General features: G+C 57.2%; 6 protein-coding genes across 6 annotated transcripts; 2 read left to right on the plus strand and 4 right to left on the minus strand.

Annotated features, from left to right (window-relative positions):
* Positions 1-772: 772 nt before the first annotated feature.
* Positions 773-1,189, minus strand: SPBR_03548 (uncharacterized protein; the record flags this gene model as incomplete). The annotated part of the gene is made up of 1 exon (XM_040761839.1): positions 773-1,189. The coding sequence occupies one exon, from the start codon at positions 1,187-1,189 to the stop codon at positions 773-775; it is 417 nt and encodes a 138-aa protein (XP_040623133.1).
* A 1,404-nt stretch (positions 1,190-2,593) lies between these two features.
* SPBR_03441 (solute carrier family 35, member C2) lies at positions 2,594-4,728 on the plus strand (the record flags this gene model as incomplete). Its single annotated transcript, XM_040761732.1, has 2 exons — positions 2,594-3,770; positions 3,875-4,728. 2 exons carry the CDS (start codon positions 2,594-2,596, stop codon positions 4,726-4,728), a joined length of 2,031 nt encoding a protein of 676 aa, XP_040623134.1.
* A 503-nt stretch (positions 4,729-5,231) lies between these two features.
* SPBR_03517 (uncharacterized protein) lies at positions 5,232-6,250 on the plus strand (the record flags this gene model as incomplete). The annotated part of the gene is made up of 2 exons (XM_040761808.1): positions 5,232-5,527; positions 5,677-6,250. 2 exons carry the CDS (start codon positions 5,232-5,234, stop codon positions 6,248-6,250), a joined length of 870 nt encoding a protein of 289 aa, XP_040623135.1.
* A 250-nt stretch (positions 6,251-6,500) lies between these two features.
* On the minus strand, positions 6,501-7,847 carry SPBR_09246 (uncharacterized protein; the record flags this gene model as incomplete). Its single annotated transcript, XM_040767372.1, has 1 exon — positions 6,501-7,847. The coding sequence occupies one exon, from the start codon at positions 7,845-7,847 to the stop codon at positions 6,501-6,503; it is 1,347 nt and encodes a 448-aa protein (XP_040623136.1).
* A 449-nt stretch (positions 7,848-8,296) lies between these two features.
* SPBR_03510 (uncharacterized protein) lies at positions 8,297-9,442 on the minus strand (the record flags this gene model as incomplete). Its single annotated transcript, XM_040761801.1, has 1 exon — positions 8,297-9,442. One exon carries the CDS (start codon positions 9,440-9,442, stop codon positions 8,297-8,299), a length of 1,146 nt encoding a protein of 381 aa, XP_040623137.1.
* Positions 9,443-10,748: 1,306 nt separating this feature from the next.
* On the minus strand, positions 10,749-13,235 carry SPBR_03428 (uncharacterized protein; the record flags this gene model as incomplete). Its single annotated transcript, XM_040761719.1, has 6 exons — positions 10,749-10,990; positions 11,173-11,372; positions 11,431-11,557; positions 11,715-11,829; positions 11,893-12,910; positions 13,186-13,235. 6 exons carry the CDS (start codon positions 13,233-13,235, stop codon positions 10,749-10,751), a joined length of 1,752 nt encoding a protein of 583 aa, XP_040623138.1.
* Positions 13,236-14,808: the final 1,573 nt, after the last annotated feature.

A 14,808-nucleotide genomic window follows, 5' to 3' on the forward strand; every position in this document is an offset into this window, starting at 1 on the left:
GTGTTTTCTTAAAAGGGGGAGACGCAATTGGAATAGCGACTCGAGGAAAGTGCAGTGACCGGAATCGAATGTACGGAGGCACTCTCGACAGAAAGGAAGGAGCTGCCAGCTCGAAAACAGCGGGGCATCCGGAGCTTCCAGCAACGTCATGGGGCCGGCTTTGACAGGTGCCGCCCTAGACGCCCCACTAGCCGGGCCAAAGCGGAGGTCGTCTGGTCGTGCAGCTTATACGGCAGGCGCAGGAGGGCCAGAGGGCTGCTTAGTGGTGTCGTACCACGTGACGCGGTAGAGGTTGGGAATGGATAGAAAGCGCGGGATGGGAGGGGAGGGAATCTGGTATTCCGTGTTTGTAGATTGTGAGATGCATTTTGAGGGACGAGGCATTTTTGAAGGACAAAGCACAAGTATCGTCTTATTGGGAGGCAGTCGCAAGCTCAAGTCCACGGTGTGAAAAGTTCGGTGCTGTGAGACTAATTGATATTGACACAGTGGCGGCCATGATTATATGCCATTTTTGTGTGGAGGCTCGGCCAGACAGAGACAAGACCATCTACGTCGTGTCTCTGTAGTTGAGGCAGAGAACTAACTGTGTGTCGTAAACATGAGTTTGAATCATCTCCCAACATCTCTTTATAACTGCCAAGAATTCACGCCCACGTGCGAGAAGAAGTGCCCAAGGGGTACTCGGAAAGTGAGCTGATGGTTGCCAATGTTGAGAACGATCTGGGCGATCTCTTTACGACGACCATAGTCGATGCAAAGGTGAGCCTTTTCATGTTTGACTTGAAGGGTCGACCCAGATATCTTCCACACCTAACGTGATGGCATCAAGAAACGATGAGCCGTTGTCACTTTCCGTCAGCAGCCGCTTGTTCTCTCGGTCTACCCACACAAAGCCATACTTTACGAAAATGCCAACCAGCCGTGCAACCCCAACACGCTCCAGGTCCACGCCAGGTCCCACGATGGCGGCAAATGCGTCCCAGAACGCACGCCGAAGCTCGCGCGAATCGGTGACCCAGCGCCAGCCCGTCGTCGTACGCTCTCCCAGCAGGCTCTCGAGCCCCTCCAACGACGTGCCGAACGGACTGACCTCGGCGTCCTTCCAGTCGCAGATGCCCGTGATGTGGCCCGTCGCCGGGTCTACATGGATGTTGTTCTCAAGTAGGTCGGTATGGTTGGGCACCATCGGCCAGTCGTGGGCGAAGGAGGGGAGATCTCGTAGCAGCCCGTTTAGTGTTCTTTGAACCGATTTGGGAGGCCGTGGGACAACCGTTCGAGGTCAGTCTTATAAAGGGTGAACAACTGGGAGGAAGCAGAAAGAGTGGCAGTAAAGGGCGGTATCTGATGCCATGGCGCGGCGAAGAAGCGAGACGTGGTTGTAAGTTGAGAATACAGTTATAATTCAATACCGATAATTCTGGTCAAGTAATAAACGGTAGAGCGGGGACGTACGAGGCCAAGTCTTGTAAAGCAACTTTTAGAAAACGGTTATTATTCGCACGTAGTTCAAGCCGCGCGAGATACACGCTTACGCCACCAACATTGTCCTGGAGCCCACGTACCGCACCGGCATTACGAGGACACGGTACAAAAGGTCCGTAGGCTAACCGAGCGTTGTGGATGAATTGTACGTCTAGAGCATCTTCGGGAGAGCGGAATTGGACGACTCCGCCGGGGGCTTCGACGGTGTAGCCTGTCACGCCTTGCACAGTCGACGCGCGGACAGGCCGTCCGAGGATGTCTGAGGCCCATTGATCGCAGTCGTGGCGTGTGACGCCGGGTCTCTCTTAAAGAACTCCTCAATCTGTACGGCTGAAAGATGCTCAATCAGTTGTTGCATTTCTGAAAACATCATGAAGTCTGTTTCATCTCCCAGCATCTGCTTTTACCTGCCAAGAACTCACGCCCACGTGCGAGAAGAATTGTCCAAGGGGGATACTCGAAAGTGAGCTGGTGAATGCCAATGTTCAAAACTGTCTCATTTTCGTGGTTGCTTTCGAACTCGCCTTTATGCATTGTATTGATATAGATCGTTTCTCTTCATTCGCAACTCTTACGTACAGCTTGCTTGGCTGATCCACTAATATATGCACTATCTCCTTTGCATTTGCTGTTGGAGGTGTTCTGTTAGCGCGCCCAGCTGCATTCCCCCTGAACAAGCCTGAACAGACCACTGTGCAGAGAGCGAAATAGGGGCCCGTTACTCAATATCAGTAGTATTTCATCGCTACCGCCCAGCCGTAGCATCCTTTCCTGGGACGTGCATGCGCAGGGGAAGGAGGTCTCGGCCAGCGCCAAAGCAGATATCCAATTTCGGAAACAGCCATCGAGCCTTGTCCAGAGAAACAGACTCGACCGCCACGACTCGACAAACAAACGCAGAAACGAGTCGAAAACGCACGACGGCTCTCTGGCGACGGCCTTGATCTCTTCCACCCTGCAAACACCGCCATTTGTATTCTCATCGTCACGTACAGCCATGCGAGCAACGGTCGTCTGACCCCTTTTGTCCATTTCCTGCATTCTTTTCTCTTCCTCTTCGTCGTCTTCCTCTCGACCTCGTCCTCTCAACCTCGTCCACAGACTCGCAATGCCGTCTCCAAAACCAGTACGGACGGCCGCGTTGGGGCTGTCCGCCGTTTCCTTCCCGTCCGCTGGCTCCTCGTCGACCAACAGCCCCGTGGCCGATGCGGGCACGGCGGACCTGATCGATCCCAGCCCCATCGCCGGCTCGTCCTCGTCCTCGGGCACGTCCGGACGACCACGGCGGCGAAGTAGTCTGTTGAAAAGCAACAACAACAATGGCAGCATTGGTGTCGGGACGGCGGGCCGCCCCAGGAAGGCGTCCACGGCCGCATCAACGGCCACGGCGGTTGGGACGACAGGCGCAGGAACGTCACAAGCATCGACCGCACGAGCACATCGACTGCAGCCGCGAGACGATCCAGGAGACGGATGGGACGATGCATGGGGCGAGGAGGAGGACGAGGACGGCGAGGAGCACGAGGACGGCGAGGACGCAAGGCAGGACGGACGCAGCGCCGACCACGCATTGCTTGACGAAGACTACGGACGCGACGACGGCGACCTCCACACCGACGAAGAGACGGGCCTGGGCGCCGCCGCACGGAGGCAGCGTGGCGACGCGCGGCGGACCCGGACGAACCTGGACGAGCGCTTTGTCCCCGGCGGCGGAGTGGGCGGCGGCTCCGAGTTTGGCTTCGGCGACGGCCGGCTCGTCGAAGACGCACAGAGCAGCCTCATCATGGCCGCCCTGACGGAGGACGAGCGCAAGGAGGCCGACAAGAATGTGCTGCGGCGGCTGCTGGTCGACGGCCTGCTCATCGGGCTGTGGTACTTGTTCTCGCTGAGCATTTCGCTGTACAACAAGTGGATGTTTGGCAGCAACTTCCCCTTCCCGCTGTTTACCACGTCGGTCCACATGCTGGTGCAGTTCTTCTTGTCGTGTCTGGTGCTGTACTTTGTGCCGACGCTGCGGCCGAGCCACGGCCGGGACAATGGGAGCGGGCATCGCCCAGTCGCTCGCGACGAGGGTGCGGACGAGGACGAGAACGATGGCGACGTCGACGTCGACGTCGGCGGCCAGGATGCCTATAAGGAGGCCAACGGCAAAGCCGACAGGCCGCTCGAGCCGGCCATGACCAAGTGGTTCTACCTCACGCGCATCGGGCCGTGCGGAGCTGCGACCGGTCTGGACATCGGCCTGGGCAACGCCTCGCTCAAGCTGATTACCCTGACATTTTACAGTGAGTCCCGGCGCGACAGCAAGCGTGTTGTTTGAAACCCGAAATACTGCATACTAACACCTGGCCTTTTTTTTTCCTCTTTTTTCCTCTCTCCTCTTTCCCAGCCATGTGCAAGTCCTCGTCTCTCGCCTTCGTGCTGCTCTTCGCGTTTGCCTTTGGCCTGGAGAAGCCGACGCTGCGCCTCGTCGCCATCATCGCCACCATGACCGTCGGCGTCGTTATGATGGTCGCCGGCGAAGTCAAGTTCGACCCCTTTGGCTTCTTTCTCGTCATCACCGCCGCCTTCTTCTCGGGCTTCCGCTGGGGCCTGACGCAGATCATGCTGCTGCGCAACCCGGCCACGTCCAACCCGTTTTCGAGCATCTTCTACCTCGCCCCGGTCATGTTTGTCACCCTCTTCGCCCTGGCCATCCCCATGGAGGGCGTCCCCGAGCTCCTCCAGGGCCTCCGCGAGCTGAGCGACAAGTTTGGCGGCCTGCGCGCGCCGCTGCTGGTCCTCTTCCCCGGCACCATTGCGTTTTTGATGACGGCCTCCGAGTTTGCCCTGCTGCAGCGCACCTCCGTCGTCACCCTGTCCATTGCCGGCATCTTCAAGGAGGTCGTCACCATCGTCACGGCCACGCTCGTCTTCCACGACAGGCTGACGCTCGTCAACTTTCTGGGCCTCGTCGTCACCCTCGCCGCCATTGTCGTCTACAACTACATCAAAATCACCAAGATGCGCCAGCAGGCCCAGATCGACGTCCACAAGGAGCACTCCGCCGCCCGGCAGCACCCGATGCAAACGTTTTCGGGGCCGGCCGAGTACGGGCCCGGGCTGGGCCCCTCGTCCTCCCCGTCTGGGTCTGGGGTTGGTCGGAACGCCCACGCCAACCGTCCACCGCGCCTCGACGGCGACCACGACAGCGACCCTGACGGCGACGACGACGCAGAAGATGCCGGCCTGCTGCGGAAATAGACTCGTCCTCTCCGTCGATTACCTTGATCGATGACTGCCCACCTTTCTGTACATGATCACTCATATAAAAGGCTCGGCCACCTTGTGTTCTGCTCGGTAGCGAATAATAAAGAGGATACCACCTGTGGGGCGTTCTGGTATTTTTTTTTTTTTTTTGGTTTGCGGCCACTGCATTCATTATCATAGTTGGAAAGGAAATGCATTTCTAGATAGCATCTCGAATGTGAGCTCATGGCTCTTTTGTATGCAATCGTGGTCTATCGACAAAGTTGCGTGTGTGCCATTGCGTGTTAAGTTAGCGATAAACAGGTATCCAGAGACCACTGTAACTTTGTGCCTGCTGCCTACCAAAAAAGCTATTGTGGGGCCTTGTCACGTGCAGTCTTAAAGAATTTCCTCAGCCTTCTCTCACGGACGTTTTTCGACCTCTTCTGCGTTTCTGCCACCTGCTCACCACAGGACACTCTTTTCGAATCAACACATTTTGGCCCATATCACACACTATGGCAGACTCTAGCTACCGACGGAACCGCCGGCCGGACGGCGACCGAGAACGCGGGAGTGGCGGCAGCAACCGCAACCGCGATCACAACGACCGCAACAACCGCAACGACCGCGACTACGATCGGGACCGTGGTGGCCGTGGACGTGATGACCGTGGGCGTGATGGCCGTGGCGGTGACCGCCATCGCCGCTATCGGTCGCGCTCACGCGACGGCAGAGACTACCGCGACCGCGACCGGCGTGACAATCGCCACAACGACCGCAGCGATCGGGGCGACCGCGAGGACCGCCGCCGGTCCGCCTCCCCGGGCCGCCGCAGCGGCAGCCCCCCGTCGCTCTCCTCGTCTCGACTCACACCACCACCGCCTCCTCCTCCGCCACCCTCTCGCCGCGCGGCTGGCGGCGGCCCCAACAAGACCACCGCCGGGCACCGAATGGAAGAAGGGCCGACGACGACGACGACGACGACGACGACGACGACGACGACGACGACGACGACGACGACGAGCAGGGCGGCCTCCTGCGCAACAGCGCCTCGGCAGGCCTGCCGAATAGAACGCGTGCGCGGCCCGGCGAGAGCGGCGGGTCGGCGTCCATGTCCACGTCCACGCCCACGACGTCTGCATCTGCGTCTGCATCGGCCGTCGCCCCCATGTCCTTCCGTGTCGGTGGGGGCCACAACAGCAGCAGCAGAAGCAGCAGACACTACGACGACGCTGGATATGGAGAGATCGACGGCTACGACGATGCGGACGGCCGAGACGACGGCGAGGCCGACATGGAGGGCGGTGGCAGTGGCGGCCATGTCGACGGCGACGACGACGACGATGTCGAGGTCGACGACGATGGCATGGATGCCATGCAGGCCATGATGGGCTTCAGCGGCTTCTCGTCCACCAAAGGCACCAAGGTGGCGGGCAACAATGCAGGCGCCGTCCGCAAGGCCAAGCGCACCCAGTACCGCCAGTACATGAACCGGCAAGGCGGCTTCAACCGGCCGCTCAGTCCGTCGCGGTAAGGAGGGGGGTGTGCGGCGTGTGTGGAAATCGCAAGGAAAGCGGAAAATGACAATGTTGGCGTATTGGGCTTTGCGATTGCTTCTTGAGACTTAGACTAGCGATTCATAGACGAGTGAATACACAGTGATACCCTGCCTGATCCTCTCTGTTCCTCCCTATTCCCTGTTCTGGTCGCTTTCATTTGTGCCACTACGAAGCACCAACCCGCAAAACACAATGATACACGTCCAGGCAAACAGCACAACCCATTCACACAACAACATACGGCTCGCCGGGCTCGTCGGACTCGTCGAGCGAATCAGAGCCTTCCGGAGGAATGACAATCTTTGTCCTCGGCGTTTTGGGCATCGTCGCCTCGCCCGGGTGTGGTGTCAGTGCAAAGGTCATGACCAGCCCCGCGTGGTCGCTCCAGGGAATCTGGATGGGCTCGTCGGCCGGATCGGCCGGATCGGCCGGATCGGCCGGATCGTGTGGCATCGCGTCGCCCTCGGCGTCCACAAGCGCCGCTGGAACTCGCAGGGAAACGGTGCCCGGCTGCAGAATCTCCATCGTCTTGGGCGTCAGTCCCCACACGGCAATCTTGTCGAGACGAGCGGGCGGAAAGACGTGCGACCCCGGGCCGTGCATGCTCCAGGTGTGGCCTGGGAACTCGGCAGCATCACCGCGCAGCCGGGTCCAGCAGTCGACCAGCCCGTGTTCCTCGGCCAGGTTCTGGTCTTGGTCGTCGGCCAAAAACGGGTTGAAGCCGCCGGCCACCAGCCCGCCGTACACGTCGGGCGCATGCAGCAGCTCAGACACGATGCCCAGCTGGCGGCGTCGGTAGCTGGGCGCGGCCGCGAGCGAATCAAAGTGGACATTGGCAAGCCGGATGGTCTTGCCGGTCCCGTCTGGCGTGGCCGTCGGGGCGCCAATGTCGCAGCAGAGGGCGTAGCGGTTGAGCTGGCTGGGGTACCAGACGGCCCAGACAGCACCGAGCGAGGGAAACGTGGAGCACGAGCCGCGGGCAAACCGGAGGCGTGACATCAAAATGGCGCTGTAAAACTCCTGTTTGTTGTCGGCCAACATCCATTCGAGACCGGCGATGTAGTAGTTGGCGCGGACAAAGGAAAGCTCGGCCAAGGTGTGCTTGGCGATGCCCGACAGCTCTTGCAGAAAGACGACGTCCGGGCAGCCCTCGACGTCCGCATCCTGGACGCCGTCGATGAGACTGGCCAGACGCTCGGCGCGCCCGTTCCGGCCGTGGCCCACGTTCCACGTCACGATGGTCATGTCTTTGGGGCCCAGGTCCGGCGGCCCCGGCAAGGGGGCGACATAGTGGCCCAGAGCAATGGGCGGAGGAGAGATGACCCATTTGTCTTGGGCATGATCAAAAATATACCAGGGAAACGTCACAATCCGGGTATCGGTCGTGTCCAGCAAAGGGGGCGTGATGCCCGCAGTGACCGCCGAGGCGAGCGAGACTGGGAGAGGGTCGAGGAGGCTGCCGCCGGGCGGATTCGCATTGGTGAATGGATTCTCGTGGTCCTCATCCGCAGCAACGATGGGCTTTTCATGCGGAGCACCAATTGTAGGCGGGTCCTCGTCCGAGGCCGTCATGGTAGCGGTGTGAGCACGGCGTTTTGAATGGGCGCAGACAAGCGTCTGTGGGGTGGCAATGCGTTGATGTGAGGTGTTTGATGGATGCTCAGTCATTGATCCTTGGTGGGAAACGGGAGGAGGAGACTGAACGAGATGTGATGAGTGATTTGATCAATTTGATCGATGTGATCCTGCGCCGTCCCAACGCAGCAACGGAAGGAACAACAAACAACATACTGTGTGGTGCGGTTCGCGTCTGTTCTTGCCCTGTCAGTGCCGGGTTGCTCTTTCCGCACTCTGTTCATGGCGACTGACCCGTCAACAACACCAGAGCAGGCAGGAGCAGGCAATGCAGCCATTCGTCACAGCGGAAGGAGCATACTGACACACGGCTGCCCTATGTGAGAGAAAGCCACGCCTGTCGTGGCTGTACACGGCGGAGGCGGTCGTCTGTCATCGGTGCCCTCTCAGACGTCGTGCCGTGGCTGTCGAATCATGTGCTCTTGCTGTCGTGCCACCCCCGGCCGGTCCTGTTCTCGTCTGTCCGGCTTGATGAGATAGTGACCGGGCGGCGATGTGTCGCTCGTCTTTCCATGGGCCGTTATGTTTGCTGGACCCTTTTCGGTCGCCGTCTCTTGGGCCGCTTGTGCGTCCTTCCATCCCGTGACGCGGTACCGCAGCTGCTCGGGGTTCAGCAGATGCCGGAACCCGATGCAGTCGAGCGGGTAGGTTTCGTTGACGAGGATGGGCCACGCCGCAGCCGCAGCCGCAGGCTCCGTCGACGACGCGGTGGCCAGCTCGTCACGTATGTGCGCCTCCACGTCGGCCCACCGCAGCTGCTTGTCGACAACGACGTGTGTCGCCTCGCGCAGACTGTGCACCCACCGGGCGCCGTGCTGCCGGGCCTTGTTGATGCGCAGCTTCCGGGCGCCAAAGGCACCATTGGGGAGGTAGCAAAAGGACAGCCCAGCAAAGATGCGCTGCCCCTCGGGGACGAGGGGAGGCGACATGTCGCGGGCGTTCTTTTTGGTGGTCATCCTCGTCTTGGCAGGGCGTCCCGGTTTCCGCGCGGCCGTGGCTCTGTCGAGAGCCTCCTCTCGCTTTCTCTTCGGCCCTCGTCGGTCCGGCAGCGGATTGGACGACGTGCGGCGAAGTGTGGTCGACGATGATGCACGAACAGGCGCAGCAACGGTCGAGGCGGTACGGCGCGGCGGGTGTGGTGGTTTATGCGGTGGCCGAGGTGATTTTGGCTCTGGCTGTGTCAAGTCGATGACTTCGACAACGTCGTCGTTGTCACAGCCGCCGTGTTTCTCGCTCCCGTGGTCGGCCATAAGTGCAGCCTCGTCTGCTCTGGCCTTCTCAGCGGCCGTCTCAGCCACCCTTTCTCCCGCTGCTTTGGCTGCAGCCGCAAAAGCCTTGCTCTTGCGCCGGTGCTCGCGCTCACGCTCGGTCCACGGCGAGTCCGGCTTCTCGACGGTGCCCAAGCCGGTCACTGGCTGGCTGTCGTCCGTATCGGACAGTCCCCAGTCTGTGAACAGCAGTTCCTTCTCATGCAGTGGCAGTGGCGGCGTCAGCGACAGGGTCGGTGACGAAGCCAGCGGGCTTGAATCCATGCCGGTCGCCAAGGGTCAAGGCTGTCTCGGGTGTTTTGGGTGTTTTGGGTGATTCCGAAGCTCAGATGGCCTGTTGCCGGGCGAAGAACTGCAATGCATGGTCCTTTGGGTGCTTTCGTGTCTCATCTGGCCTGGAGTAACGAATGGAGGCGATGCCTCTGCGTAGAGCAAGACCAGTGTCCGGTGTCACACAAGCAAGACAGTCGTGGTAAAGGACGCACACAAACGTCGACATGGAGATGCCCCACTTCCAGAATTAATTAACACGATTTCACAACTGGACGTCCGCCGTGTGTTAGCGCCCTCGAATGTCCAAAATAGGCAACAACGACACCACCTGCCTGTTCACTATCGAGGCTGACTGGTACGTCCTCATTTCCTGCCAACGCATAAAGAGGAAAGCTGCAATCCTAGAGTGCGAAACAATTATGCAGTAATTGCACTTTTGTATTACGTTCGATTTTTGGTATGTTATTTTTTTTTTTTTTTTAGTTACAAAAAAAGGCTTAAAAAGTGTTAACAAGAGAAATATATATATATAATATAAAAAGAAAAAAAAAGAAAAAAAATTAATAAAAGGTGTTGGTCTTTTGCCAAAAATGGGTACATTTTATTTTCATCACACTTTGCCCATCCGACTCGGGCGTCCATGCATTCAGCCGTCTAAGATTGATTACCTCGCAAAAGCACTTACATATATAGTTTGGGTGTACCCAATGGGACGGGCCTTGGGCGGCAAGGATGTAAGACATGCAGGTCGGGCTGCATTTGCCAAGTACACCGTACGGTCTGTCTCAATCGAGGACCTTCGTCTGGGAAAACAGGACTCGGTGTATGGACGTTTTTTTTCTCAGTGCTGATAGTATCTCAAATTCTTTTTTGTCGTAATGTTCTGTCGTTATGAAACGGAATACAATGTGAACATCTCGGTTTATATAATATTAAAGATGCACGGGGAAGAAATTGGCAGACTCCAAGAGAAGAGAGAGAGAGAGACGAATCTCGAAATAGGCTCATTAAGACCACTGCACTGAACGCTTTCAACAACACCTCGTTCGTAACGAGAGGCGAGCTCCGACTTAAACCCTGCAACCGCATGCACGTCGGCTCCGTTTGTATGCAGCAGCTGGACGAGCATGGCCCAGGATCCCAGGATCATGGCTGCCACCTATGTCTGCGCGGTCACAGTTTCCAAAAACCCTTGACGGTCCAGGTGAGGACAAGAGCGTTATGTCCGTAGGCCCAAGACCAGCACGATGATGGTTTCGTTGCCATCGCATCATCGTCGACTCGAGAGACGTTTCCTTCACGGACGAGATCGTCTCGCCCGTAGTCTTTGGATGTCGCCCCGGCGGACGAGCAGACAGAGGACAAACGACACAACCAGCAGGACGCCCTGGAAGATGACACTGCATCGTGCACTGGTCTTTTCGATAAGAGCCTGACTGACCGGGTTGCCGATGAGGGTTGCAATGCTGACAATGGCATAACAAGAACCTAGCCACTTTCCAAAGCCGCGGCCATGGCAAAGGCGGCTTATGCATGTGGCTACAACGGGACACGAAGGGGAAAGAAAAAGAAAAAAGGTCAGCTGTGTGTCTCAAATTGCAATGGGACAATTGGAGAAGTTGAGCAGAGGCAAAGACAAAAGGAAAAGGAAAAAGAAAAAGAAAATAAATACGAGAAGGCGGCCAACAATGGCATGAAGGCCGCCTCCGCTGAGAACTCACCAGCCAAGGGCACAAATGAACCGGTTCCTACGCCCATGAAAAACGCCACCAGATACAGGGCGGCTGTGCTGTGGTCACCAAAGGGAACCCAAACCACAAAGATGGTGAGGATTGTGAGGGCTGTCATGGCAAGCGTCATGTTGAATGGGCCAAATCGGGTGGCCAGCCAGGAGGGAATGGTGCGGCCGGGGAGGGCGCCGCTGGTTACGTTAGTGAGGCAATGTATAAAGCACCAGACAAAGTGCATCTGTGACTGACATGTTGTAGACCATTTGGAAGTAGAAGACGTCTCCCAGGCCTGTTCTTGCGGCAAAGTAAGGCAAGGAGCCCCACTGCGTGAAGAGGACGAATTCGTATACTGGGCCAAGCGAGGCGTGAATGTTAGCTAGTGGGCAAAGAGAGAACGGTAGAGATGGAGAGCCGAAGAGAGAGTAGTGACTATTGTCCGTCGTGACACAAGTCTCTGCATCTCTGCAGTTTTCATGCACATAGACGCACAGCGTCTGCATCTGCATGTGCGAGGGGAGCGGTAAACTACCAACCAAAAACACATATGGTAAAGAGCCAAAAGCCTCGGTCGGTAAAATGGCTCAAGGAGCCGTTGTCTGCGTCCCAGAGAGCTGCATTGGCATACCAGGGAGTCGTATGCACAGGTGACTGTGACTGTGTCTGTGTCTGTGTCTGTGTCTGAGTTTGCATATCGGGCGGGTGGACCGTGACGCAACTGCGTCGGAGAGGCAGGCCAGACCGTTCAAGGCGGTCTGCCTGTTCAATGGTCGTCGTTTCTGTCACAGTCATCTTGATCTCCATCGGCGGTGTTTGGAGAGGGCTTTTGTGTCTGAGCACCTGCTTTTTGAGTCCATCAGGTCCATTTGCGTCTTTCTCGGTCGCTGACTGGTGTGGTGACGAAGACGAAGGCCGTCGGCTTCCCCACACGACCAGGACGCATGCAATGAGCTCCATGACACCGATGACGGACGATAGACAGAACATGGACACTTGCCAAGCGCTGGGCGCCGTCCGGGCCAGCAGCGCCCGCAGCATGAGCGAGAAAAGAAGGCCGCCGAGCGGAGCACCTGTCGAGACGACCCCTGTTGCGGCTGCGCTGTGCTTGAGGGTGGGGGACGTTTCGAAAATGTGGTCGACGACCGTAAACGCGGCGACCGACGGCAGGGCGGAGGCAATTCCGGCGACCACCATGCACGCCATGAACTGGCCATAGGTCGAGCACCACGCGAGAGCCAAGAAGGAAGCCCAGTACACAACACAATGCGGGGCGAGCAAAAACAGCAAGCCTCTGGTGGAAGACGACGACGAGGACACCCGGTCCAGGAGGATGCCGCTGAACAGGCCGAAAAAGCAGTTGAGAAAGCCCAGCAGCGAGCTGATCCAGGCAATGGCAGCATCGCTGTTTCCACCGTTGTAGTCTGCCAGCTGATGGGTTTCCCAGTAGACCTGGAAAAGGCCAAAGGCCGACATGAGGCCATACGTGGGCATGGTCAAACAGACACATCCGACCACAGCCATCCAAGCAGACCAAGCTGAGTAGCTTGTAGAGGGGACAGAAGCAGAAGCTGCCATTTGCAGGGGACGAACCCCCTGAGCTGAATCATGGTCATTCAGCTTGCCATGTAGTGGATGGAGTGCCGGGTTGCCGAGAGGGCATGGCAGGTGAGGATCGGTGACGGCAACTGTCTGGTCCGTGTCGGTGGTTGTGTGCTCAGAGGCGCCTTGAGGCCTAGAAAAAGGTTGTCAGTGGATGGTGAGAACAGTGGGCGAAAAAAGAAAGCAAGATGCAGCTGTTTCATTTGGACGCATCCGCGCAGCACCAAAGCAGCGCCTTCGTGTGTCTATTATGGAATGCACCATCATTTATCCAGGCCTCACACCCTCCTCTCCTCCTATCCATCTGTGCTCTAGTAGTCTTATCCATTGGTATTATTCCCGCCCGTGGTAGTGGAACAGCAAGCCTGCTAGGAGCGCATAAAACGGAGAAAAACAAACGAAACCTACCTGATGATGGTCAGGCCATCCTCGCCCGTAGACGACGAAGAGACCACCATGGCGGTCATGGTCCCGTGTAGTTGGGGGACCCTCTCTGGAGCTCGAGGAGAGAAAAGAAAAAGAATTCCCAGCGCGATGCTAGGAGAAGAGATGCCGTGTGGTGATGGGCAGATTGGCGTTGACCTCGGAAAGCAATCAGATAGTATAAAGTGAGTCCTTGTAGATACGTGGGCAGAGACAAAAGAAGAGTCAACACTCGCTGTGTTTTGTCCAAGTCCTGGTCGAGTCGTGTCAAAATACCGCTGAGTACGTTTCCTATTTTCTGGCCTTTTTTGCCTCTTCTTTTTTGTCTCCTACCTCGAGACGCCCGTTTAGGAAGTCAACATACGCACACTATCAATGCCTCGAGCAGCCCACTTCTGTTCCCCATCGCACCTTCCCTTTGCACTGCTGCTTCTTTCCTTGTGTAACCAAGCCCACCATCGCCGCGTCCGGCCCCGAAACTGCTCCTCCTCGCTGCTTCCCTTTTCTGCCGAGTATACTGCCTCTTCCCTCCTTCCTCCTGCGTTTGCGTATGTCGAGGACCAACGGCATCTGCACGACGAAGATCACGACCAATGATATCTGTGTCTACAGTCTCTCTCGTCTCCCTCTCTGCATTCGTCTCGGCACGTTTCCTCCTATTCGTTTCCCGTTTTGGCCCGGACGTCGTGGACCGTGCTTGGCTTCTGTTGGCCGGGGTTTCCTGTCCGAGAGAGACATGGGCTAGATGCGAGAAAAATAGGAAGAGAGACAGGGGTGTATTCGGGTGATAGCTTGCGTTGGCAGTGGTTTGACAGACATACTTCCGTCTGCGTACATTGTTTTGTCTGAGGCCCAAATTCTCTTTGTCAAGTTTACCCTCTGCTGAGCGTTCTCGACCATCTCTGAACCCCCAAAGAGTGTGAATCGAGGCGAAGTAAATAGATATGTCGACAGTCAGTCGTCACACAACGTCTCCGTTGACCGGTTCAACTATTCGTTGGGGCCAATATAGGCGCCAACGTGTGAACATTTCACCATGCAAGCTTGCGTTCCAATCCCCTTCCGTCGATTTTTGCTTCTGCCATCATTTGTAGGTGCAATTGCAATTGCAATTGCATCTGCATCTGCATCTGCATCCCACCCAACCACCGTCTGTTGGTTCGACGTGGCAGGTCAATGATTCACACTGTGACCGCACCCCGGTCCTTTTGACACGTTGCTCGTCGTTCCGTTGTTCCCCGGACTGAGCCCCCGAGCTGTTGACTTGCTTGGCCTTTTAAAACTTTTGTCTGTTTCTTTTTTTATTAATTTTATTCTTTTTGCCTCCTGTTGTTCACCTTTCACGTCGCACAACGTAGGCAAACATGTCCAATACTGCCCAGCAGAAGTGGAGATGTTGTGCGCGCACCAACAGAGAAAACCCGCAGGACTGGGGACGTCACGCAACGCAACTTGCAGGCCACGCAAAACGTCTTCCTGGATTTTGCGAACCCAACGTCTTGCGTTTTTTTCTTCTCTCGGATACTCGTACGATTGGAGGTTGCACTCGGGATTTCTGCGTACATTTGGCCGCATCATGGTGTTCATCACGGGATTGCCCCCGACTGC

This window comes from Sporothrix brasiliensis, assembly GCF_000820605.1.
Source record: "Sporothrix brasiliensis 5110 chromosome Unknown Cont13, whole genome shotgun sequence".
Taxonomy (NCBI): Eukaryota; Fungi; Ascomycota; class Sordariomycetes; order Ophiostomatales; family Ophiostomataceae; genus Sporothrix; species Sporothrix brasiliensis.